We start from the raw sequence: 23,947 nt of genomic DNA, 5'->3' as shown, positions 1-23,947 counted from the left end.
TCTGACAAAATATAACATCCTTTCATTATAAAAATGCTCAGTAAGTTGAGTACACAAGGAATGTTCCTCAACATAATAAAGACAAATTTGACAAACCCACATCATACTTAATGTTGAAAGTTGAAAGCCTCTCCTTCAAGATCAGGGACAAGACAAGGATGCTCACTCCTGCCATTTCTATCCGGTGTAGCACTGGAAGTACTACACAGAGCCAACAGGCAAGAAAAACTAAAGGGATCCAGATCAGAAAGGAAGCATTCGCTCTGTTCACAGATGACATTATCTGATATATAGAAAACCCTAGGCACTCTACTAGAAAACTTAGAACTAATAAATGAATCAAGTAAACTTGCAGGGCACAAAATCAACCTATAAAAGTTAGTTGCATTTCTATACAATAACAGATTATATGAAAGAGGAATTAAGAAACCAATGCCATTTACAATAGTATTGAAAATAATAAAACACTTGGGAATAAATTTAAGCAATGAGGTGAAAGACCTGTACACCGAAAACTACAACACGTTGATGAAAGAGACTGAAGATACAAATAAATGGAAGGATTTCCCTTGTTCATGGGTTAGAAGAATTAATCTTGTGAAAATGCCCAGACTACCAAAATCAATCAACAGATTCAATGCAATCCCGATAAAAATTCCAATGACATTTTTCACAGATATAGGAAGACTATTCTAAAATTTGTTTGGAACCACAGAAGACCCCAAGTAGCCAAAGCAATCCTGAGAAAAAAGAACAAAGTTGGAGGTATCACTATACCTGAAACATTATATATTACAAAGCTATAGTAATCAAAACAGTATGGTACTAGCACAAAAACAGGCACATAGATCCATGAAACAGAACAGAGAATCCACAAATAAACCATCATAAAAAGAATCAACTAAATTTTGTCAAGGGTGCCAAGACCACACAATGGGGAAAAGAGTCTCTTCAATCAACGGTCTTGAGCCCTGGCCGGTTTGGCTCAGGGCTTAGAGCATTGGCTCACAGACCACAGGGTCTCAGGTTTTATTCCCAGTCAAGGGCATGTACCTGAGTTGCAGGTTCAAGCCCTGGCCCTGGTCAGGGAAGTGACCAATCAGTGTGTCTCTCTCAGTTTGATATCTCTCTCTCTCTCTCACCCTCTCTCTCTCTTTCTCCCTCCTTTCCTCCCTCCCTTCCATTCTATCTAAAAATAAATGGAAAAATATCCTCAAGTGAGGATTAACAAAAAATAAAGTAAATAAAAACAGAAATGCTATTGGGAAAACTGGGTATCCATATGTAAAAGAAACTGTACACCTATCTTATACCACTCACAAAAATGAACTCAAAATGGATGAAATATTTAAATGTAAGACCTGAAACCACAGAACTCCTAAAAGAAAACATAAGGTAAAAATCCTTGACACTGGTAGAGGCAATGATTTCTTAGATAAGTCCCCAAAGCACAGGCAACAAAGACTAAAATAAATATGTGGGACTACATTAATCTGAAGAGCTTCCACACAGCAAAGGAAACAATCAAACAATTGAAAAGACAACTTACAGAATCAGAGAAAAGATTCACAAAACATATATTGGACTAATATCCAAAATACAAAGAACTTATACAACTCAATAGCGGGAAATTAAAAAGAAGAAAAATCCAATTAAAAATGGGCAAAAGACCTGAACTGGCAACTTTCTAAAGACTTACAAATGGTCAAGAGGTACCTGAAAACGTGCAATTCGAAACCACAACAATATACCACCTCACACCAGTTTAAATGACTTTTATAAAAAAGACGAATTATCAATATTGGTCAGGATGTGGAGAAAAGGGAACCCTTGTTGGTGGGAATGAAAATGGGTATAGCCACCATGGAAAATAGAATGGCAGTTCTTCAAAAAATTAAAAATGTAACTACAATATGATTCAGCAATTTCATTTCTGGGTATTATCCAAAGGAAATGAAAACAGAATCCTGAAGAGACATCTGCACCCCATGTTCACTACTACATTAGTCACAAGAGCCAAGGAAGAAAACAACCTGAGTGTCCAGCATAGAGGAATGGACGAAAAAGATGTGATATATACAAAAGGACGTTACTCAGCCACGAGAAAGAAGGAAGTCTTGCCATTTGGGACAACATGGATGGACCTTAAAGTTATCATGCTAAGTGAGGTAAGTCAGAGGAAGACAAATACTATATATCACATAAGCCGATACTTTAAAAACTGCACTTGTGAAGCCGAGTAGAATAGTGGTTACCAGGGGCTGGTGGGGGACTTGGGGTGAGGTTGTTTAACAGCAAACAGCAGACGAAGAACTAGAGATCCAACGCACAACACGGTGACGACAGTTCACAATGTTATATTATAAACGTCAAAGATGCTGAGAGTCTAGATCTGAACTATTCTCAATAAAAAAGAAATGATGGTCCTGGCTGGGCAGCTCAATTGGTCGGAACATCATCCCAATACAACCAGGATGCAGGTTCAATCCCCCATCAGGGCACATACAAGAATCAATCAATGAGTGCATGAATAAGTGGAACAGATCATTATTTCTCTCTCTCTCTCAAATCAACAAATAAAAATTTTAAAAAAGAAATGATAAATATGGGATGTGACAGAGGCACTAGCTGACCCCACTGTAGTAATCACTGCAGTTTATAAATGGACCAAACCAATGCGTTGTACACTTCACACTTTCACGGCGTTGTATGTGAATTATGTCTCAATGAACAAAAGGACTAAACAACACCTTTACGGAGCCTGACATCTTAAACAGAGCCTCACGACCAGCAGGCAAACTCGCTCGGTCCTGCACGGCACGGGAGGACCTGCTGCTCTCCGCTGAGTGGCTGCTCAAAAAGGCCAAAGGAGGATGCACTGCGCAGGGTTCTGGGTAGTGTTAGTGGTTTTGTAAAAAAACAAATGGGTTAAAATTTCACCATGGAATGGGATTATCTTTTTTAGGAATTTCATTTACTGATGAGATATTTTATGAGTAGGTTTATCATGAACTAATTTCACTTGATTAAAATAAAGGTCACAGTGATCACTGGTCATAGTAAATCATTGTGGCTCATGGCTGGTTCTAGTCAGTAAATGACATAGGTCTGGGCGACCTCTGGTGGCTGTGGCGACCCCTCACCTTGATGTGCCAGTTCTCGCACACCCTCTGGTTAGAGCTACAGCTGGTGGCACACCTGCGACCCGGGGTCTGTGCGTGGCCGGGCGCCCCGCCCCGCACGTACCTTTCCCGCACTCGGCGCACAGGTACTCCCGGATGTTGTCGTGCACCCGCATGTGTTCCTTCAGCATGTCCTTCCTGGCGAAGGACTTCCCACACTGCTCACAGGCGTGGCTCTTCACACCTTACAAACAAACGGATCCAAATTTCAAGCCTGTAAGATCCGCATCCGTGGTTCCGGTGTAAAGGCAGTAACAGGGAGGGAAGGCAGCCTACAGCTGGAGGCACGGAGCCATCCCTTCCTGAGGACCTGGAGCTGGTGGCGAGGCAGGGAGAGGCCGTGCTGGGAGCAGATACGGCCAGGACGGGAGAAGCGGGGACTGAAGAACGCACCGAGGGACGATGCGTGACCGCCCTGCACACGACGCCCGCAGGAGCCGGTCCGCTCAGCTCAGCTCAGGGCCCTGCGGACGTCCAGACAGGAGCACCTACCCGTGTGGATGAGTTTATGCCGCTCCAAGTTCCCGATGCTGTTGAAGATGCGCCCGCAGATCTCGCAGGGGTGAATGTACCTGAAACCAGACAGAAGCCTCAGGGCGGCCCCGCAGCCTCGGGACGTCCGCAGCAGGTGCACCTTCCCTAAGCACAGGGATCAGCAAAGGTGAGACCAAACAGGTGTAATGGAGATGATGAAAGACGAGACCGTAGGGCTGGCATGGGCTTGCTGTGTCCCCCGACTCAAATCCGTGTTTAAGCCCTAACTCCCGGTTCCCAGAATATGACTGTGTTTGGAGATGGGGTCTTAACAAGTAAGTTAACTGAGGTCATGGGAGCGGGCACTAATCCAGCATGCCTGGTGTCCTGAGAAAAGGGAAACTGGGACAGTACATGGGTAGAGGGACGACATGTGAAGACACAGGGAGAAGGTGGCCGTCTCCAAGCCCAGGAGAGAGGCCTGGAGCAGAGTCTCTCCCAGCCCGAGGGAACCAGCCCTGCGACGCCTTGGCCTCCGGAACTGAGACCACACACTGGTGTTCAAGCGCCCAGCCTGTGGTCCTGTCACGGCAGCCCGAGCTGGCCACTGCAGCCCTCACCGTGCACCCACTCAGGCTCAGAGCACTGATTCTGGGCTGCAGCCAGATGGGGGGCTGGCCTCAGGGCTCTAATCACGGGTGGGGGGCTTTGGGTGACTCCACAGGCCTGCAAGGCGGCGGCTGGTGCGGAGTCCGGCAGGAGGAACGTGGGGCGGGACGGGACGGGGCTGGTGGAGGACAGATGTGCAAGGAGCCTCCCCAGGAAGCGGCCGGGCTCGCAGAGCAGACGGACTTGCTCGTTCGCGCATGGTCTCTCTGTACCTCCCTCAGGCACCACCCAGCGCCGCACCCGCAGCCCCAGGAGCCTCACTTCTGCACGTTGGGGTCCGGCAGGTTCTCACGGTGGATGACCATGTGGGCATGGTAGGTGGCCTTCAGGGCGAAGCGCCTGTTGCAGGTGCTGCAGCCGTAGCCCTTCTCCTTGTGCACCTCCATGATGTGCTTCAGGTACTCCTTCCCGCGGCCGAAGGTGAGCTGCGGACAGGCACTCAGCTGACCCCACGCACAGCCCGGCCCCTGCAGCTCAGCACGCACCGCCACGCACCAAAGTGCAGGGATGCCATGAGAGCCCATCACCCTGGCGGATGAGGAGGGCCCTCCTAGGGGCAGGGGCAGGGCCAACGCCGGGCCAAACCGTGTAGCAGGGGACTGTGAGAAGTGGACCCCAGCTCCTCCTGGGCCTCCCCACCTCCTCTCCAGACCAGCAGGGCCCTGACTCTGCCTCTTCTCCACCCACCTGAACTCCGTCTCTCCCTGTGCCTCTGGCCTGACAGGGCCCGGCCAGGTGCCGATGAGCACACGGGACAGTGCACACGGAGGACACGGGCTCCTGCTCTCAGAGTGAGCTGCGCTCTCCCAGGCAGCGCAGCCCAGGGCAGGGACCCCTCGACCAGCAGGCGCTGAAACGGAGCCCAGGGCCCCTCAAGAACAGAACTGTCCCTGAGCTCCCGCCTCTTCCACACGGGGGCAGGGGGGCAGGCCGTGGTGCAGGGCTGCTGGCCCGAGGGGAGGGGGAGTGGGGCGAGGAGGCCCCTCCCGCGGCTGACCTCCACAGAGCCAGATCCCACCCGGTGAGCCCCTCGGCCATGCACAGGCCGGTCAGGAGACTGGTTCTGAGAGGGTGGTCCGTGTGACAGCAGTGAGACCACGGCCATCCCTAAGAACCAGAGTGCCAGGGGGCACCAGCCGGGATGCCTGTGACACAGGGACCCGGCCTAGCGAGCCCGAGCCTGCCGGGTCCCGCGGCCCTGTGGTCCGAGCTTCCTTTCCTGACTCCCGAGCGTCAAGTCACCTGACACCGTTTGCAGCTGTACTTGTGGGGCTCCGAGTCTGCGCTCTCGTCGGAGTTGTCATCGTTTTCTTCTGAGGAGATCCCGATCTTGCCAATGAACTCTTCCCTTTGGTGGTCGTCCATCAGGGCGATGTCCTGGAAGAGTCACAGTCTGACTTCTAATACGCTTGGCAAAGCTCTGACTGGTTTATCCCCACGTGCAGAGGGCAGAGCCTCTCTGAGGGGCAGGAAGTCCTACGAGCTCCCGCCTGCTGCGTCCTTGCTGGGACAGGCCCTGGCCCGACGCAGATGCTCAGTCCCCTGAGCACACCCACCTCCCCGACGGCAAACCCGCCAGGCCCCTGCGCGCATTCAGGGCACTGCAGTGCCCAGTGCCGACACCCACTGAGGGTGAGTGAGGGCAGGGACAGCAAAACCCCTGCCCCATGTGCCGGGGTCGGAGCCTGGTGCTGCCGAACATCCCTGGCCTCGGCGGCGGCTCTGTCCGCGAGCGGAATCGGCGGGCTGCAAGGCCTTTCGGGGCGATGTGGCCGGGCCTGCCCTGAAGTTCCTAAAGTTCCATTCCCTTCTCTGAAAAACACTGCGAGAAATACTCCAGCAGTCACTCCACAGGCAGGAACGCCAGGGGGAGCAGCTGCGTGGGGCAAGCCGAGGCGCTGAGGGAGCACGTTTCGGGGGTCAGCAGCCACGTCTGCAGTGGAGGAGGTCTCGCCACGCATGGCGGTCGGCTCCGTCTTCGCAGCTCCCCACTCTCCCTGCCACCAGCCGTTGTCGGGCAGAGGCCACCGGGGTGCACGGCGCTGCTGGCCGGTTTCATCAGTAGCAAAATTTAGGGCTTGGGGAGGGAAACAAGGTTCCTGGGGACAGTTTGCATCCCCTCTCCCTCTGCTCCCTCTGGCGGAAGCACAAAGGTTTTCACAAAGGCACAGGTCCATTTCTTCTACTGTGAGTTCTCACATCAACCCAAACTGAATCCCTACTTTCTGTTGGCAAAGAAGGGGCAACACCTTTGGAAGAGCAAGTCCAAGGACAAGCACCTGCTTGGGGCACACGGCACGGCACCCAGCCCTGCGGAGCCCTGCACTCGCGGGGTCCAATCTAGTGCTTCTGGACCCTACTTTCCGAGGCAGGGCTCAGGGCGCCGTTCCAGCTGGGACAGGGCAGGTCCCTGCCGGGTCTAAGCCCTGCTGCCCCGAGGGTGCCGCCCTTGGGCCCCTCCTTCCACCCCAGCTTGATCCACAAATCTGCACCCACTGGTACCTGCCCAGTCAGAGCTGCGGGCAGCGGGCATCTCAGGTGTGCGCCCCCTTCATCTGGGCCTCAGCACCACCTGTCAACTCTTCATTTTCCCTGGATCAACACTTCGCCTGCTCTTAATAACGACCCCGAACCTCGCTGCCCCGCTCCGGCCAACCCCTCCCTCTGCGCAAAGGCAGGGAGAGGGAAGCACCACCACCTTCCGATCCGGGGGGCGGAGCCCTGCCGCGGGCTGCGCGCCACCAGCAAGCAGCTGTGAGGACCGCCTGGAAGGGGCGTGTGGCCAAGCTGACGAGTTCGACCCTGGCCGAGGCCCACCAGGCCGGGTGGGCGCCCAGGAAAGGGCGGCACTGGCCGATACCTTGAAGTGGACGTGGATGTGGTCCCTGAGCACGTCCACGCGAAAGAACTTGCGGCCGCAGATCTCGCAGGTGTACTTCTTGTCGCCGTGGGTCAGCAGGTGCTTGTTCATGTTGCTCCTGCAGGAGAACACCTGTGGGCCAAAGAGGCAGGACGTGAGGCACTTGTCACAACACAGGGCTGGCTGGGTAGGCCGTGACCATAAACACAGTCTCCATCTTCTCTCAAGAAGGTCAAACACTCAGACAATGTTGCCACGTGGCGGCAGGCTGGGCCAAGTTACCATGGGCTGTCCGCCTGTGGCCACCGCTCTCTCCTGTCTGGACCTGGTGGCTGCGGAGGGCGGACCAGGGCTCCAGGGCCCCAGCACCGGGCGGCTCATGTGGACGGCACGTGGCTGAGACTCGGCAACTGTACCCACACTGGTGGTTACGTCTCCCCACACCCGCTGCTTGTGGTGGCACAGAGCCCACTTGGGAGCCCCTGGGAGCCCCTCTGCAGCACGTGCCTGGCACACGAAGAGGGACATGAGTTCTAGTCCTGGCACAGAGCTGACCTTGCCACGTTCTAGAGTCGTGGGAGGTGAGCACAAGCCCATGGAGCTCATTCGCAACGACCACCACCACGTTCTGTGGCGCCCTGCCGTGGCTCGGGGGCAGTGCCAGGACAGGCTCCAGCACAGTGCTGACGCAGGCCTGACCGCCCGACAGTGCCCGGGGGCTCCTCTGACGGCAGTGAACTTCTAGACATTTACGATCCGGCTTGTCTGCTGAGAAGTCAGCCTCTGCTGGCCCCTCAGACGCCTCCTGGACGGATCTGCTCCTAAGGGTACGTCACACTCCACTCACTCAGAGAACGTGCCAGGGAACGTCCGTGGTCGTGGGGTTACTGGTGCTGTGGCTCAGAAACGCCACCGGGGAGACCAGCCCCAACAGCCCCAGTTCCCCAGTGCGCTCTCAGGTCTCTGCCACACGGGCAGGTCTCATGTGACGAGGAGAGCGCGAGAGCGTGGGCACCAGGAGCACACAGGCGCAAATCGTGGCAAAAAGGAAAAAGGCTCCAAAAGAGGAAGCGCTCCTTTCTAAGCTCAGTCACTGAAGACCCAGCTCCAAGTAAAAGGTCAAAATGACGAGGAAACAAGTGGGCGTCCACGTCCACCCGAACTGCTCCCGGGACAGTCGGAGGGGAGAGCTCTGAGCTTTAGCCCAGGGAAACGGTGAGCGTTCTGTTCCAGACCGCGCCGCAGTGGGGCGGGGCGGGGCGGGGCGGGGCGGGGCGGGGTTACCTTGCCACACACGGGGCATCCTGAAGGCTCCTTCTTGTAGCGCACCAGGCTCTCGTTGCTGGCCTCCAGGTCTTCTCTCTTCACCCGCCTGACTCCTGAAATGCCCACCCGCCCAAGCAAGAGAGTGAATACGTGATGTCGATCAGTTCTGCTTCGGCCCAGTGTCATTTCAGAGGACGGGAGACAGCTGCCCACAGCGTGGGGACAAATGAATGAGTGGGCGGCGTCACCGGGCTATGATGTGGGCCTCGGCACTAACCGCTGCTCCTGCAGACCCAGGGTCAGGAGATGCATGTGCCCACAGGGTCTGGTGACATGGTTCTTGCATGGGGACATCTGGACACACGAGGCAGCGAGTGTTCCATTCTACAACGTGGAAGAATGTGACGAACTACCTTAGGGAGATGTTCGTCCCTGTCAGAGATGGCTCTTTTTATTAAAAAGAGGCTAATATTCATCCTTCCAATTAAATCAGTTGAATCAGGATCAGGGTGGCTTTCAGGCATAATTGTTCATAACTGGGATGGAAACGGGTTTTTAGAGGTTTGCGTGAAACAGGTTGTCTCTGAACAGGAGGGAAACTCACTTCTCGTGGTCTCCCTTCCTGCACAGCTGACCGGCTCCGGGACGCTCCTCCCCAACACGGAGCGGATGCCCAGCTGGCCACGGGAACGCCCGAGAAGACAGAGCCTCCGCCGGCTGCGGGGCCCACAGCGTACCAGGCCAGCGCGGGGCTCACACTACACTCTAGGGTGAAGGGAGAACCCCCAAATGGCCACCGCAGCGTTTATTCCAGCAGAAAATGATGAGTTATATGTATCATTTGTAAGATAAAGCTGTAAAATGCAACCTGCGTACAGGGATCTGTCGGTCAGGAAACACTGACTTCTGGTGGTGCAGGGAGTCAGGCAAGACAGTCACCCCCACAGCACAAGTGAGGAAACCGAGGCACCCTAGCACACCCAGGCCCCCCAGTCACTAAGTTTGGCTCCTGAGTCCTACGTGCACCACCCAACGCCTCACAGAGGAGAGCGTGCTGGACCCCACGAGGTCACGTGAGGAGGAGCCAGGCGAAAGCTGGCGGAGGCACCGCAGTTCCAGCCTCGTTCAAGCAGGTGACGGCACGGTACACGCACACTTGTGTGGCGGTCAGCTCTACACACAACTTCGCTGTTTGTTCCCAACAACCACAAACAGCAGGTCCTCAGATAACGTGGTTTCATCGTGACGCTGCTGAGATGCAGGAGGACCTAACTCCCGTGTGCCACTGAGCCTGCAGTAACACTGCTTCCGTCACCTGCCACCTCACTTCGAGTCGCAGGACCTACTGATGCTGCTAATTGAGCACTTAACTGTATTTCATTGGCAATTCTTTAGCAAATGACTTTTTCACGCTTTTATTAAAAGGTGCTTTGCTCGGTGGGGGCTGGTCAACGAGACGGTGTTTCGGAGGGGAAGTCAGGACTGCCGTCGCAGGCCCCTCAGGAGGGCTCGTGGGGCTCGGGACACACCAGCGCTTCCCTGCTCAGTGCCCGCGCCTTCCCACACGGGTGCTGCCTGCACAACTCAGGCTCCGCCCCCTGCGCCCCCAAACGCCGTGCCTTGTTCCCAGCTCCATCGCATTACCTCACCTCACCCCATAACCGGCCCCACTGAAGTCCATCGGCTCTGGCGCCGATGAGACCCACCACGTGGACAGGCGGCCCGTGCCCCAGCCTGCTGCGAGCAGTGAGGGCGTCCGAGTCCCCTGGGGACGCGCGGAGGAGGAAGAGCGTGGGAAAAGGTCACGGGCCACAGCCGCCTCCGCCTGGGACCTCCTGCCCACGCGCACAGAGGAAAGATACCCCACGCAGTTTCATGCTCTTCTTCTTACTTCCTCTCATGTTGAAAGCATGTTCTCATAATATTTAAGAGCTTGGAGAGAAATGTTTTTAATGACCACATGACATTCAATCCGATGAAGAGCCAGTTTCCTGAACGCTTTCCCTCCTGGACACTTGGGACATTTCCAACTGTTTCCATTAACACCCAACACCGTGGACTCTGTCTCTTGACCTGAGCTGAGTTCCCCTGCATGACGACTCCATCAGACGGTGGCAGAGCCGAGCTGGGTCCACAGAGCTCTTGACAGCATGGGCTGGCCCCCGCTGCCTCCCACCCCTAGGGGCCAGCCCCCAGGCAGGCAAGCTCACCTTCCAGGTGCCTCCTCTGGTGGTCCAGCATGACATCTTTGCGGTAGAACATTTTGTTGCAGACTTCGCAAGCAAACTTCTTGTCCCCGTGTTTCTTCTTGTGCTTGGAAAGGTTACTGTTGGTGGAGAAGAATCTGAAACACATCTCACACTGGAACGTCTTGTCATCTGTCCAGGAAGGAAGCAAACACAGCAGCTTTTAGGTAAACGGCAGCGGATGCAGGTTCCACGGCAACCAGGGGAGTGGCCATGGGCACAGGTGAAGGGCGGAGATGCGGGAGGACCACAGAGGCAGGAAGCCGCGTCACCCGTGCTACGGTAGCGTCTGCCCAAGTTCTGGGCTGGAGTGGCTGGCTGTCGGTGTGAAAGCAAACATTTAGCTCACCCCCTTTCACCACTGAGCCGCCCGCCGTCCCCTCCACACCCCTCCCTCCACGGCACTCAGTGATGTGCCGCCAGAAACACTGGCAGCCCCCACCTGCAATCTGTCCGCCGCACGCCCCCAGGTGCCCAGGGCGTCCCTCAGCTCTCGGCTCCCTGCAGGCCTGCTCCTGAGCACAGGCAGCGGCCATCGGCACCTGCAGTGTCAGCGCCGCTCGGTTGTCCATCTTTGCCTGACCCACCTGGACTCTCCCGGGTTCAGGGGTCTCGGGGCCTCATACCCAGCACAGCCCTGTCCTCTCGCAGGGTTGTTCTCTGCTCTGCCCCTCATCTCACCCCTCAGCGTTTTCCCCATCCAGGGGTCTGTGACCCCCACGAGCCCCAGAAGGCAGCCTCACTGTCCTCGCCCTCCTGGAGCACCAACCCCAGAATTCAATCCACTGGACGCCCAGCAGAGCTGCCCCACCCTGGGTCCCCCATGCAGGGGCATGACTGTGTGGGTCACAGGTGCACCCCCTCCAGAGCGAGGGCCTGTGTCATCCTCACTTCTGGGCACTGAGCTCCAGCCCGACCTGCTGCTGGAGCCGACGAACATTTGCAGTCACACAAACCCTCGGGCCGCACACAAACCTGCTGTTTCTACAGTGCACCCCATGGCCTCCACTGTGCTGCATGACACAACGGAGCCCCCGGCTGCGTCTGAGGACCCCACGTCTGGGTCTCAGACTGGGCACTGGTGACACGCAGGCCACATCATTCTCTGTGGGGTGACTGGGGCACGGAGATGACCACAGCACCCTGCCCCACTCCCACCCAGTACAGCAGTGCAACAACCAAATTGTCCCGGGCAGGGGCTCAGGTCACAGCAGTTCTCAGGTGACCCCATGTGCAGCTCAGGTGCATCTACATGATCCCCTGTACACACATTTACATGTATGTAGTATGAGCACTTAGTATGCAAAACATGTTCACACTTATTTCAATGGCTACGTAATGTTCCATCCACTTCATTGATCACAATTTACTTCATTTATTTTGATACTGTAGGTAATTTACTGATCCTTAGTAATGTAACTCCCCCCGCCCTTTCTGCTAAATTCCCTTAGCATGGCTTCTCAGGAATGGGACCACCACACCAAGGGCACTTGTGAAGGACCAGGCCTTTACAGGGCTGTCCCACCAGATCACAAGACCCCCACCCACCCTGGGCCTGCTAAACCACCAGCTGAGCCTCCCTCCCGGCAGGTGCCCCACTGGCCCTGGGGCCTGGCAGGCGGCAGGTGCCCGTGGGCTTTAGCTTTCTCTCATGAGTCCCTCCCAGCGTACGGTGAAAACCCCTGTAGCCACCCCGACTCAGATATGGCCTCTTCCCAGGGAGCAGAGCTGGGGTGTCCCTGTGTGGCACCCACAGCCACCAGTCCAGGAATGCAGACAGGCGTCTGGTACCAGCAACTTTCTCCCACCAATAGCTCTGGTGCTTTCGAGGTCCACGTGTATGTTTTAATAAAATGCAGCAACTGAGATCAAGTGCCTAGTAGCTGGCTCCAGTGAAGGTTGTGGGCACCGGTCACTGATATAAGACGGTGCATTTCTGGGGGAGCCAACCTGCATGGGAACCTGATGGACTATGTTTTGCTTGAGGGTCTGGACATGAACCTTTAACATTCACTAGCAGTCTGATGGTCAAGGGCAGGGACCACTTAGAAGAGTTATACCGACACCTGTCACACGCAGGACAGGTCCTGCTGAAAGAAAGCTTGAGAAAAACCCATCAGACCCCACATTTCAAAGCTTCGCCCTCGCATTGTACAGATCCTTGGTTTAGTGGCCTATGAAGACACACATTTTCTTAATGTAGATACACAAAAAGTATAACAGTATGAAAATACTGCATTATGCAAACAAGCTCTGCTTCCAGGTGTCTATTTTGTTCTCCATCCAATACTTCCAGCCTTTGAAACGCGGGCCCCACAGGAAAAGAGCGCACTTCGGTCGCTCCCAGGACGGGGGCGAGGTCTGGTTGTCAGCTCGCCTGCAGCTCTGACTGTGGAACCGTGTTTCATCTGTGTCCAGAGCGACAATTAAAGAGACAACCCCTCTTCCTGGATCCTGAGTCACTCACCAAACACCGGACACCCTGACAGCCCTGCCCCCATTCCTGCCCCCCAGATCTGCATGGCCACACGGGCCTCTCTGTGCAGAGCAGCCATGGAGGCTGCTGGGTGAATCTGCCCCCAATCTGGGCAACACTGGGGTGCAGGGCTCAGAGTGCAGGGGGTGCAGCCACCGGAAGTCTGTCTGAAAGCATCCGAGGCCACGTAAACCCAGACATGGGTGCTACACAGCAGCTGGAGCTCAGCTGGGATGAGACTCGCCTGCCACGGAGCAAGGTGGCATGGACGCAAGACGAGCCATGGTCACAGACAGGACCTCAGACAGGACAGACAAACAAGTGAACCAAGCAAGGGTCACGGCAGGCACTGCCGGGGCAGGAGGGGCCGTGGAGACTTAGCTAATGCTGGCTGAGGTTCCCCAGAGACCCACCTTAACAAGAACCAGCACAGAGATAGTGACGCACACAGAGGGGTCGACAGGAAAGGGTTCGGTGTCAAAGGCTAACCTGGTAGGTGTCTAAGCCGACTGTCTCTGGTCCCCCCCTCTCCCGGCTGTGCTAGGGTTCCTAGAGAGAGGGAGAACGCAGGTCACCCACGGCGCAGTGGGGACAGGCCGGGGCTTTCTCCGCTGGCTGGGCTCCTGCCCCTGCCTCCTTGCTGCCGTGAGGGCCTCTACATGACAGGTGTTCGCCATCTGCCAATCACCCAGAAACCATTCCCAGCAGGCTTGTCCGGGCCCCGGAAGGCCCCCTCGGCACGGGCTCGTGGCAGTACGAGGAAAATGAGGCTCCATGTCACTTTGGGGGTTGGTGGACAGAAGGGCTCAGACAGGGCTGGGCGAGGTGGCGCAGCACCCTGCCCTGGACACTGGCATCTCTGCGCACAAGGTCAGGCTCGTGGTTACGAGCCCCTTCCGACAAGGGAGGGACGGTCCTCCTGCAGGCACTACCCACCCACCTCTATTCTCAGGTGGGCCTAGCACAGACCCACCCCACTGCCCACCACACTCGGCGAGGACGACGTGAGGGCCCCAACGTGGGGCAGAAGACCAGGAAGTGAGACTGCTCCTCAGACCCGGCAGTGTGCACCTGTCTACACTGGCTGGGCGCTGCTCAGGGGCCGCGAGTGGTGGGAAATGCCGCACGTGCGGTCCTCGGCCACCCCGCCTTCCTTCCTCCGACACACTCCGCAGCCTCCACCGCCACGGGGACCGACGGCACGGCATCCGCTCACCTGTCCTGCAGTTGTGAAATTCCAGCGCGCTCTCGATGCGAAAGGTCTTCTCGCAGGTGCCACACCGGTACCTGTACTCGCTGTCCACCTGGGCAGAGGGCGGAGCGTCAGGGACAGGAGGAGCCCCGAGGAGGTGCAAGCAGAAGGAGCTCCCTGATGGGACATTCTGGCAACTTCCACGTGTGGGGTTTACAATGAGCCTCTCCCACTCTCCTACTCAACTCAGGAACAGGAAGAGTTTCCCCTCTTCCTGCCCAACTGCCCTAGAAAGAGCACCCCGTGCTCAGACACCTGCACCGCCCACGCCCGCCCGCCGCCCCCACGCCAGGCCCCCGTCCGCGCTGGGCCCGGCCACCTGCATGCGCCCAGACCACCGGGCTGGGCCTTCCGGCCTCCCCTTTGTCCTGACTCTAACTTCTCTCCCCACCCTGACTGTTCGGTCGATGGCCCGCTTCTCCCGTGACCAGGAAGAGACCGTGGCCACACCCACCTCGTTCCGGCTGTGCTTGTAGGAGACGTGCTGCTTCAGACTCTCCTTCCGACTGAACAGCTTCGCACACTCCTCACACTTGAACAGCTTGTCACCTAAGGAACCAGCCACAGAAGCCCATCCAGCCTGCAGGCGGGGCCTGAGACCCCCGCCCCGCCCCACGCCGCGGGACTCACCGTGCGAGCGCACGTGCCTGCTCAGGTTGCTGCTGTTCTGGAAGACCTTGCTGCAGGCGCTGCACTGGTACACCCGCCGGTGCTCCCCCAGCTGCCGGACCAGCTTCCGCCGGAGGCCGTGTCGGCTCGAGAGAATCAGGCTCCTCTTGAGGGTGATGCTGCTGCTCTGATGGTGGGGGAACCTGCCCGGGCGGACAAGCAAATGGTAAGACAGGTGGCAGGCCAGGCTGTTGGGGAAACGAGTTCAAGGTTACAGTCATCTTGGAAAGAGTCCTTCCCCATCGTCCCAGCTCGACGGGACAAAGAAGGGGCCGAGGCAGGGCACCGCCCAGAGCCGGGCGCCAGGAGGAGAGGTACCTGGAAGGCACAAAGGGACAGGAAGCTTTCCGACCAGCCACCCATCTCTCTGCCTTTAACTCTGGCCACCGGAAGCTTCCACCACCGGAAGGTGCAGGCTCGATGTGGCTTCAACCAGAGTGGCTGGGTCTGTGCTGTTCCCTGTGTGGTCTGGTCTGGCCTCTGAAGGTTTACATTTTCCCTGAACCTGATTTTTAAAAATTCTTCTGCCTGTTAAGTATGTTTCTGACTGTTTCCATGGAAACCCTCTGGGCACTTAGATTGTAAATAAACAGACACCATCATTCTAACATGACTTTGGTTTCAATATTTGCCCAAGTTTCCGGACTACGAAGACCAGGCACCTTTGACAAGGGTTAAGAGGAACACCAAAAAGAGACGGAGGAGAAAAATCTGCTATCAGCTTGTTCAACTTCAGGGCAAAAACTTCCCAAGAATAACAACAAACACGCATATTTTCCTTGTTCACCAAGAGAAGTAGGAAGACACGGGGTAAGGTGTTAAACTTACAGAAATTCAAACACGAAGCTACTTTACCACAGCAGCGGTATTCATACCAGCCAAGGGGTAGCGGCACCCCGAGTGCCCGCTGAGGCAGTGGAGAACAAAGTGGGGTCCACACGTACAGTGGAGTATACTCAGCCTTAAAACGGAGAACATTCGGACACAGGCTACAACACGGACGGACCCGAAGGACCTCATGCAGAGTGACATAAGCCAGACACACAAGGACAGATACTGTGTGATTCCACTTATATGAGACACCTGGAGTATTCAGATTCGTACACAGAGTAGAATGGTGGGTGCCAGGGCTCAGGGGAGGGGGACAAGGAATAATTATTACACAAGTATGGAGTTTCCATTTAAGGAAAATAAAGTTATGGAGATGAATAATGGTGAATGTATGTGAATGTATTTAAAACCATCAAACTATACTCTTAAAAATTATTATGATGGTACATTCCACGTTATATCTGTTTCACCACAATAAAAGTATTTTTTTTTTATCCTCACCCGAGGACATTTTTTTTCCAATATTTTGTTCAGATAGAGTGGGAGAGAGAGAGAAACATTGATGTGAAAGGGACACATCGAGTGGCTGCCACCCACACGACCCAACCAGGGCCGGGGACAAACTGCAACCGAGGCACGCGCCCTTAGCAGGAACCGAACCTGGGTCTCTCTGGACCACAGACCGACGCTCTAACCACCGAGCCAAACCGGCCAGGGCTAAAAGTACTTTTTTAAACTGCTTTCACAGTGGACATACCATTAAACTCCAGGGTCCAGAACAGTCCTGCTGCTGGCCAAGCTCGTCCGTCTCCACCCCGAGAACCACCCTCCCCCTCAGCAGGCCTTCCCTCCCGACAAGTCCGCTGCCGCCATGCTTCCTGCCCCGAGTGCTGTGCAGGACTCACTTGGGCACTGAAGTGGCGTCGCTGGTGGTGGTGGCCAGTTTCCCCAGCACCAGCTCCATGATGTGCTCGTCCGGCGTCGTGGGTACAGGCTCGTCCGGTGGTACCTCTGTGATGATCTCTGCCACTTGCTCTGTGCAGAAGCAATGGGACAGGCCATGCCATCACCAGGGCAGGGGACAGGACACACCCAACCAAGACAACATGCCCAGCGGACACACAGCCAGGCCAGGACGGCGACACGCACTGCCAGATCCACGGGGGGGAGGGAAGGGAAACCAGCATTACTTCAGAGCCCACACAGCCGTCTGTACAGTGACCAGGAGGGGCGAGGGTGCTCACACAGTGAGTACTGCTCGGCCGCAGGGGAGGGGCGGACGAGCCCAGAGTGGACACGCACTGCCAGATCCACAGGGGTGGGAGGGAAGGGAAACCAGCATTACTGCAGAGCCCACACAGCCGTCTGTACAGTGACCAGGAGGGGCGAGGGCGCTCACACAGTGAGTACTGCTCGGCCGCAGGGGAGGGGCGGACGAGCCCAGAGTGGACAAGTCGCCCCCGGGCTGCGTGCGAGACACCGACACAGGAGTGCCGTTCACGTGAACACCCCGGACGGGCAAGACCGGCCCACAGGAGACGAGTGGGGAAGTGGCTGGAATGGAAATGTTCTGTCTCGCTCTGGTGCTGGTTACACAGGCGGACCCACCTGTCCAAGGTCACAGCCTGCACTCTGGGAGTGCAGGAGGTCAAAGGAGGTCATTTACAGAAATGATCTCAGTGCTGAGTTTTCATGCCCGAATCCAGGTGACAGGGTGTGGCCTCAGGTCCCTCCCAGCCTCCCAGGACCAGCCTCACCTGCAGGCTCTTTGTCTTCAATGATGACCAGCGGCTGCTCTGGTTTCGAGGCCTTGGGTTTTCTCCCCCTTCGAGGCTTTTTCTTCGGTTCTTTGGTGGCACTGACGCTCTTGGGAGCTGCAGGCGGCTCCCCCCGAGACGCGTCAGGCTCCTTCTCCGGAGCCCCGTCCGGCTGGCCGGCCGGGAGGCCTTTGGTTTGCTCCAGGTGGCCCAGCAGGTGCTCTGCAGGAGAGGGAGGCGCACAGGGCCTGAGGAAGCCGCGGGGTGTCCGTGCCCACCCCACGGCTCGTCTCTGCTCTCCGCTGTTTGCTGATGTGCGCCCCTGCACCGGGGAGCAGCTCCCTCCCACAGCCTTCGACCACGAAGCACCCCCGCTGCGGCAGGCGCGGCCAGTGTTCCAAAGTCGTTCACTAGGTGGTGAAAGCAGGCAGGCTCGCCAGACAGTTCTGTGCACACTGACGGCACGTGTGCACACAAGCGTGCGAAGAGAACTAAGGAAGGGTATTAAAACAGCAGTGTGGTTCTCTCTGGATGGTAACTGGGATTCTCTTCTCTAAGCTTATTTGTATTTTCTAATTTTCCTCAACAAATACATAATAAATTACTTAAAAATGTAACTTCTAAGAGGAATATGAGAAATATTCAATTTGTGATCGATAAACTGTCTTTAAAAACACTTCATAAAAGCAAAAAAATTAAAACTGTGCTATATTTTCAACTGAAGAAAGCCTCAGAGACCCCCCAAGACAAGAAAACTGGACGGGACAGGCCAGGCTCCCAATGAAGGTGAGTTTGGCTCAGACCAGCTGGACCTCAGGCCCCGGCAGGGAGGGGGGGACCGGGGGTGCCAGGGACGCACGCACTCAATGGCCAGCAGGCACCTGTGTGCACTGGGCCAGGGACTGACTCTTCCTGTTGGAACTCTCCACTGGTCCAACCCAGAGCTGTGCGTGCAGCGGCTGGCATGTTGAGGGGCACTGCTGGGTGAGTGCCCAGGAAGCAGGGAAAGGACATGACGGAGCAAGCACGATGTTACGTCGCAGGGAGGGTCTGGCAGTTCAGCCACACGGCAGAACAGGCGAAGAATGAGCCCACCTGGCTGAAACCACTCGGAAAGACCAGACAAAAGACAGACCCCCCACCAACTGTAATACATTGCTGAGCTCAAGAGAAAGAAAATAAGACCTCATGGCGCAGGACACACAAGGGGACTTCAAGCCAAAGCGTACAAGTGCGAGCTGGGGGCGGCTGGGCGGAGGGTCTGGTTCCTCGTGCACACGGGTCTGAGCTGCTCGCGTGAAACCAGGAGCATCCTGACGGCCATGCGCTTGGCAGTTCAGAAAGGATGGCGCCAGGGTCAGCCCACATCCCAGTGAGCTCCACACGGGCCCTTCAGCCCCTCACTCGGCCCGGCCGGGTGGCTCAATGGTTGGAGCACCACCCCGCATACCAGAAGTCTGCGAGTTTGATTCCCGGTCAGGGCACATACCCAGGTTGTGATTCAATGCCTAATTGGGGGTGCGTGCAAGAGGCAACCAATCAATGTCTCTCTCTCTCAAATCAATAGAAATATGTCCTCAGGTGAGGATTTAATAATTAAAAAAGTAAATCTCAACAATCGCCCCCCCTTACCGTTCAGGAGCTGCAGCTCCAGGAAGGTGGCGGAACACACTTTACACACCCACTGGCTCGGCTCCGATTCCACCGGGGCGCTGTTTTCCGGGGTGCCTGCGGCTTCAAGAGAGAAGCAAGGTGATGCACAGCCCCTCATCTGTCCACGAAGGCCCCGCCCAGCAGGGCACCTGTCCTCACAGCTGGCAGTGACCGGCGATCGCTCATGAGCACTTCAGTGGTCCAGGCACTGGTACGTTCTCGGAGCTGTACACACACGGACTCACTCGGTCCTCATGAATGTCCCCATTTCACAGATGAGGAAGCTGGGCTCCGAGAGCTGGAGCCACAGCCGCCTGACGCAGGTGTCTCCAGTCACGGAAACGCGCGTCCTCCCAGCAGCCAGTCCAGTGGGACCAGACGCATCCTTCATACGATCTCAAGACAAAGTACTAGAGCAAATACTGAAACTGAATTCCTCAATCTCTCATCAGCTCACACACGAGACAGTGGGACCCAAAGCAGCCAACCAGTGTGCCCTGAGCCCGGTGTGGATGCAGCCTCAGCCCAGCCTGGTGCAATGACAGAAACGCTCCAACTGCGCTGTCCAGGATGCGGCCGCCTGGGCTAGGGCCCCGAGGCTGTAACTCCATCTCATTTGAATCTGGATTTAAACAGCCACCGGGGCAGGCGCTGCTGTCCAGGCAGGGTCTCTGAGCTTTCATCCCAGAACCACAGGGGTTTAAGGAGGGAGATGACCTGGGTTCACAGGAGACGGGGAGACCCTGGCCGAGAAGGGGAACTGCATTCTCCTTTATACAAGACTACTGATGCTCGTGTGCGACCCACATGTTGGGGCCGTAACCTTCAGCCTCGTTTCCCTGACCCCGTCTGTCTGTCTGTCAGGGCTGGCCGGGGGCCATGAGCCGTCACCAGCACGCCCACTCCTGTCGCTGTGAAGTCCATGTGGACACTCCTGGGTCCGTCACCAAATCATCCAGAATTGTGACTGCTCATGTATTCAGTACCAGGAAAAAACATACTTCTTTCTATATCAAAAACTAGCAGTAAGGTTGCAAAGAACAGAAGAAAAAGATGTCCAGCGTTGTGACATTGTCCGCATGCATTTTCTGAGTCCTCATACGATAAAAAAGGGAAGGAATATAAATGCAATATGAAATTTTTGTTACACTAATACCCAGGGAGCGGGGGTCAGGAGAAGCGGAATGTGACGGCCGTCCCCTCCGATGCGCTCCGCGGGGCTCTGGGGATCCCTGCTTGAAGACTCGGGAGATCAGGACAACGGAAGTCAGAACCAAGTTCCCATTTCTCACCTTCCTAAACACACGTGGTTCAAAAAGGAGAAACACACTTGCCCAGGAGAGTTTCAGAAAAGGATGAGAAGCCAGCTGGCTGGAAGAGGACACTTATGAATCAAGGCAACTCCTCTGGATGAGCTGCTATCCCCTGAACGAGGTCGCTGCCCTTGAATGTGAACTCAGACCAACTGGAAACAAGCCCTTCCCTTCACCTGGCCTCTGACGCTAGGTCGATGGGACTAACTAGAAGAACTAGTTGTGACTACTATCCTCTCATCAAGAGCAGCACTGTATTTTTCAAAAGATAAACATTTTGTTGTTAATTCTCACCCGAGGATATTTTTCCATTTATTTATAGAAAGAGTGAAAGGGCCCTGGCCGGTTTGGCTCAGTGGTTAGAGCGTCGGCCTGCGGTCCTGAGAGACCCGGGTTCGGTTCCCGCTAAGGGCATGTACCTCGGTTGCAGTTTGTCCCCGGCCCTGGTCGGTCGTGCGGGTGGCAGCCACTCGATGTGTTCCTTTCACATCGATGTTTCTCTCTCTCTCTCTCTCCGTTCCTCTCTCTCCCTCCCACTCTATCTGAACAAAAAATGGAAAAATGTCCTCGGGTGAGGATAAAAAAAAAAAAGTAAGAGTGGAAGGGAGGGAGACAGAGGGAGAAACATCGATGTGAGAAAGACACATTGACTGGCTGCCTCCCTCATGACCCCGACAGGAGCTGGGGATCGAACCTGCAACCCAGGCATGTGCCCTCGATTGGGAATCAAACCCTCGACCCTTCGGTCCTCAGGCCAGCGCTCTGACTGCTGAGCCAAACTGACCAGGGCAAGATAAGACTTTTTAAGAAAGAAAATAGCCAACAATTGGAAGGTGGTGCTTGATCGCCAACACTACCCAACAACAGAGACTGTCTACACAAAACGCACCGCCACAGCCACGAAACGATGTCCAGGGACAGCAGTGACAGGCAAATGCTTACCACAGGGGCGTGGAAGTGTGCAGGGAAACAAAAGCAAGCAAAGCCCAGCACACGCAGTAAGACCTCGGTGCAAACGCAGGCTTTTCACACGACAGGCAAGAGCGGAGCTGCAGGGCAGCAAGGAGCTGGCGCCTGCAGGGTCTCGTGCAGAGCCACGCGAGAGCCTGTTCCGAGTGAGAGCACGCGCCACGTCTTGACTGGTGCAGCTCACACAGCTGTGCCCCGTCAAAGCTCTCGGAACCGCACCCTTAAAACGCTAAGTTTTATTGTATGTAAACTACACGTCAGCTATTTCTAAAAAATACTAGAGCAAGCTGATTAAAAATGTCAAGAGTCATTGAGTTCAAATGTTCTATGCGATTTAAAACAGGTGACCACATATATGGAATGTGGTTGTATTTTATCTTCTCCATTAGAAAAGGACTTGGGAAGATCGGAGCTTGACGGTCGATCCTGAGCCCCAGCAGCGGCCCGGGAAGACCCACTGTGCCTACTGGGCCACCTCCTTCGTCCGCCAACACAGGTTTGTGCAAAGAACCAACCTTAATGTATTCAAAACATCAATCCACCACCAGAACAAAACAATAAAAATTAATTTGTAAACAGTGGGTCACTGCTCCTCAGGTTGAAACCAACTTTTCCCTGTATTTAGAGGGTGGCTTCCAATCTGCACATTGGCTGATTTCTACAACAAAGACGCATGTTTGGAGCAAATCTGAAAGAGGCAGGATTAAATGAACGAGTCTCGGCAGTTCTGATGCTCACCGAGAAAAACTCTGAATGACTTAGGGATGACTGTTCCTTGTCCATGAGCCCTGAACATGCCTCTCCCAAAAGACACGGCGGTGGCAGACACCCCACGCACTGCTCTGCCCCGCCCCCAGGGGGCCTGGGGCCTGGCAACAGCCCCTTCCTGCCACTGGACGTCGACGGTCTCAGGATCGTTCACACTAGAGGCCGGGACAGGGAGTGGCCTCCCCAGTGAGAGGGAGAACTGGAGTCCCTCCCTGTGGGATCTGGGTGATCAGAATCACACTGATGGCCAGCGTTCCTGTCCCTAGGCCTCTCCTCCCAGGTTATGTGACCCTGGTTCCTACGGAGCGGGCAGGGGTGGGCTCCCAGTGCATGGCTGCAGCTGGGCAAGGTGTTCAGCAAGTCACTGAGCTGGTGCTGAGCCTGGCACTCAGGGTGGGCAGGGCGGCAGCAGGTTCCAGAAGCTTCACTATGCTAGACGGGGACCCGGGAAGGGGCTGGGAAGGCGGGAGGCAGGGTGGAGAGGCCGTGCAGGGGACCTGGGGCAGCTGCCAGGTCATTACCCGCTGGCCAGGTGCACAGAGGTGCCCGTCACCGGAGGCCCCAGCAGGAAGGCTGCCTGAGTGTTCCCAGCACTGCCCAAGCTAAGCGACCCCTCAACAGGCAGCGTTCTCAGGAGAGAGGAAACAAAGAAGCCAACAAGCCAAACAGGTAACAGCAGTCAGTAACCCTCACGGCATTTCCAAGGAATACGGGCTTGCCATTCATCCCAAAATAGAGGAGCATCAAAAGGATTTCTAAAATTTTAGAGCACTAAGTTGTCGACTTATTTTCCCAATTCAAAACTTGTTTGGGGTGACCATGCCTCCTGCTTATGCTAGCTGTCCTGACATAATTTTAGCAGTGTCCCGTGTTCTCAGAGCCTCAAGGAGGAATCACAGTCACTCTGTGTTCCTGAGTGGTGGTGTGGATGACACAGTACCAGGCTAATTCCATTAAAATCCAGTCTCTAAAAAATCAGCACCAGACTAAAAAGCTCTCTAGCAGGTAAAAAGCAAACAGAACAACTGTAATTCTGATAAGTGGTGCCAGCCTTTGCCTTGACCTTGACCTTGACCTTGAGAGCCATGAGGGCTGTGCCATCATCCAGGACACGAGACAGGTCGGCTAGCAGCCCACACCCGGGTGCAGTCTGGGCCCCTCCCGGGCACACCAGGACACAAGAGAGCCAGGTCGGCGGCTAGCAGCCCACACCCGGGTGCAGTCTGGGTCCCTCCCGGGCACACCAGGACACAAGAGAGCCAGGTCAGCCGCTAGCAGCCCACACCCGGGTGCATCTGGGCCCCTCCCGGGCACACCAGGACACAAGAGAGCCAGGTCGGCCGCTAGCAGCCCACACCCGGCGTGTGGTCTGGGCCCCTCCCGGGCACACCAGGACACAAGAAGGCCAGGTCAGAGCCACGGTCGTGATCACGGACAGAGCCTGGGGGCGAGCCCGGCTCATCGTGCACGGAAGTGACGCCCGGTGGAGGGGTGACGCAGAGGGTGCCTCTCTCAGGGGCCAGGGGTCTGGTTACAGCAAATCCTAGGGGGCGGGGCTAAGA

At 55.8% G+C, this 23,947-nt stretch overlaps 1 protein-coding gene across 1 annotated transcript in view; it reads right to left on the bottom strand.

Annotated features, from left to right (window-relative positions):
• PRDM15 (PR/SET domain 15) overlaps window positions 1–23,947 on the bottom strand; it is a 57,251-nt gene that overhangs the window by 13,429 nt on the left and 19,875 nt on the right. The window contains exons 6-19 of the mRNA XM_036243823.1: window positions 19,315–19,416; window positions 17,683–17,904; window positions 16,831–16,960; window positions 15,056–15,237; window positions 14,880–14,974; window positions 14,390–14,477; window positions 13,663–13,722; window positions 10,662–10,829; window positions 8,470–8,564; window positions 7,186–7,317; window positions 5,568–5,702; window positions 4,587–4,750; window positions 3,675–3,754; window positions 3,247–3,366 (exon numbers count right to left, since the gene is read on the bottom strand). Of these exons, the coding sequence (XP_036099716.1) occupies window positions 3,247–3,366; window positions 3,675–3,754; window positions 4,587–4,750; window positions 5,568–5,702; window positions 7,186–7,317; window positions 8,470–8,564; window positions 10,662–10,829; window positions 13,663–13,722; window positions 14,390–14,477; window positions 14,880–14,974; window positions 15,056–15,237; window positions 16,831–16,960; window positions 17,683–17,904; window positions 19,315–19,416 (1,773 nt within the window). The remainder of the gene's footprint in view (window positions 1–3,246; window positions 3,367–3,674; window positions 3,755–4,586; window positions 4,751–5,567; window positions 5,703–7,185; window positions 7,318–8,469; window positions 8,565–10,661; window positions 10,830–13,662; window positions 13,723–14,389; window positions 14,478–14,879; window positions 14,975–15,055; window positions 15,238–16,830; window positions 16,961–17,682; window positions 17,905–19,314; window positions 19,417–23,947) is intronic.

Source organism: Molossus molossus, unplaced genomic scaffold (assembly GCF_014108415.1).
Source record: "Molossus molossus isolate mMolMol1 unplaced genomic scaffold, mMolMol1.p scaffold_m16_p_5, whole genome shotgun sequence".
NCBI lineage: Eukaryota > Metazoa > Chordata > Mammalia > Chiroptera > Molossidae > Molossus > Molossus molossus.
Note: the sequence above shows the minus strand (reverse complement) of the source record. Positions and strands in the feature narration are given on the sequence as shown.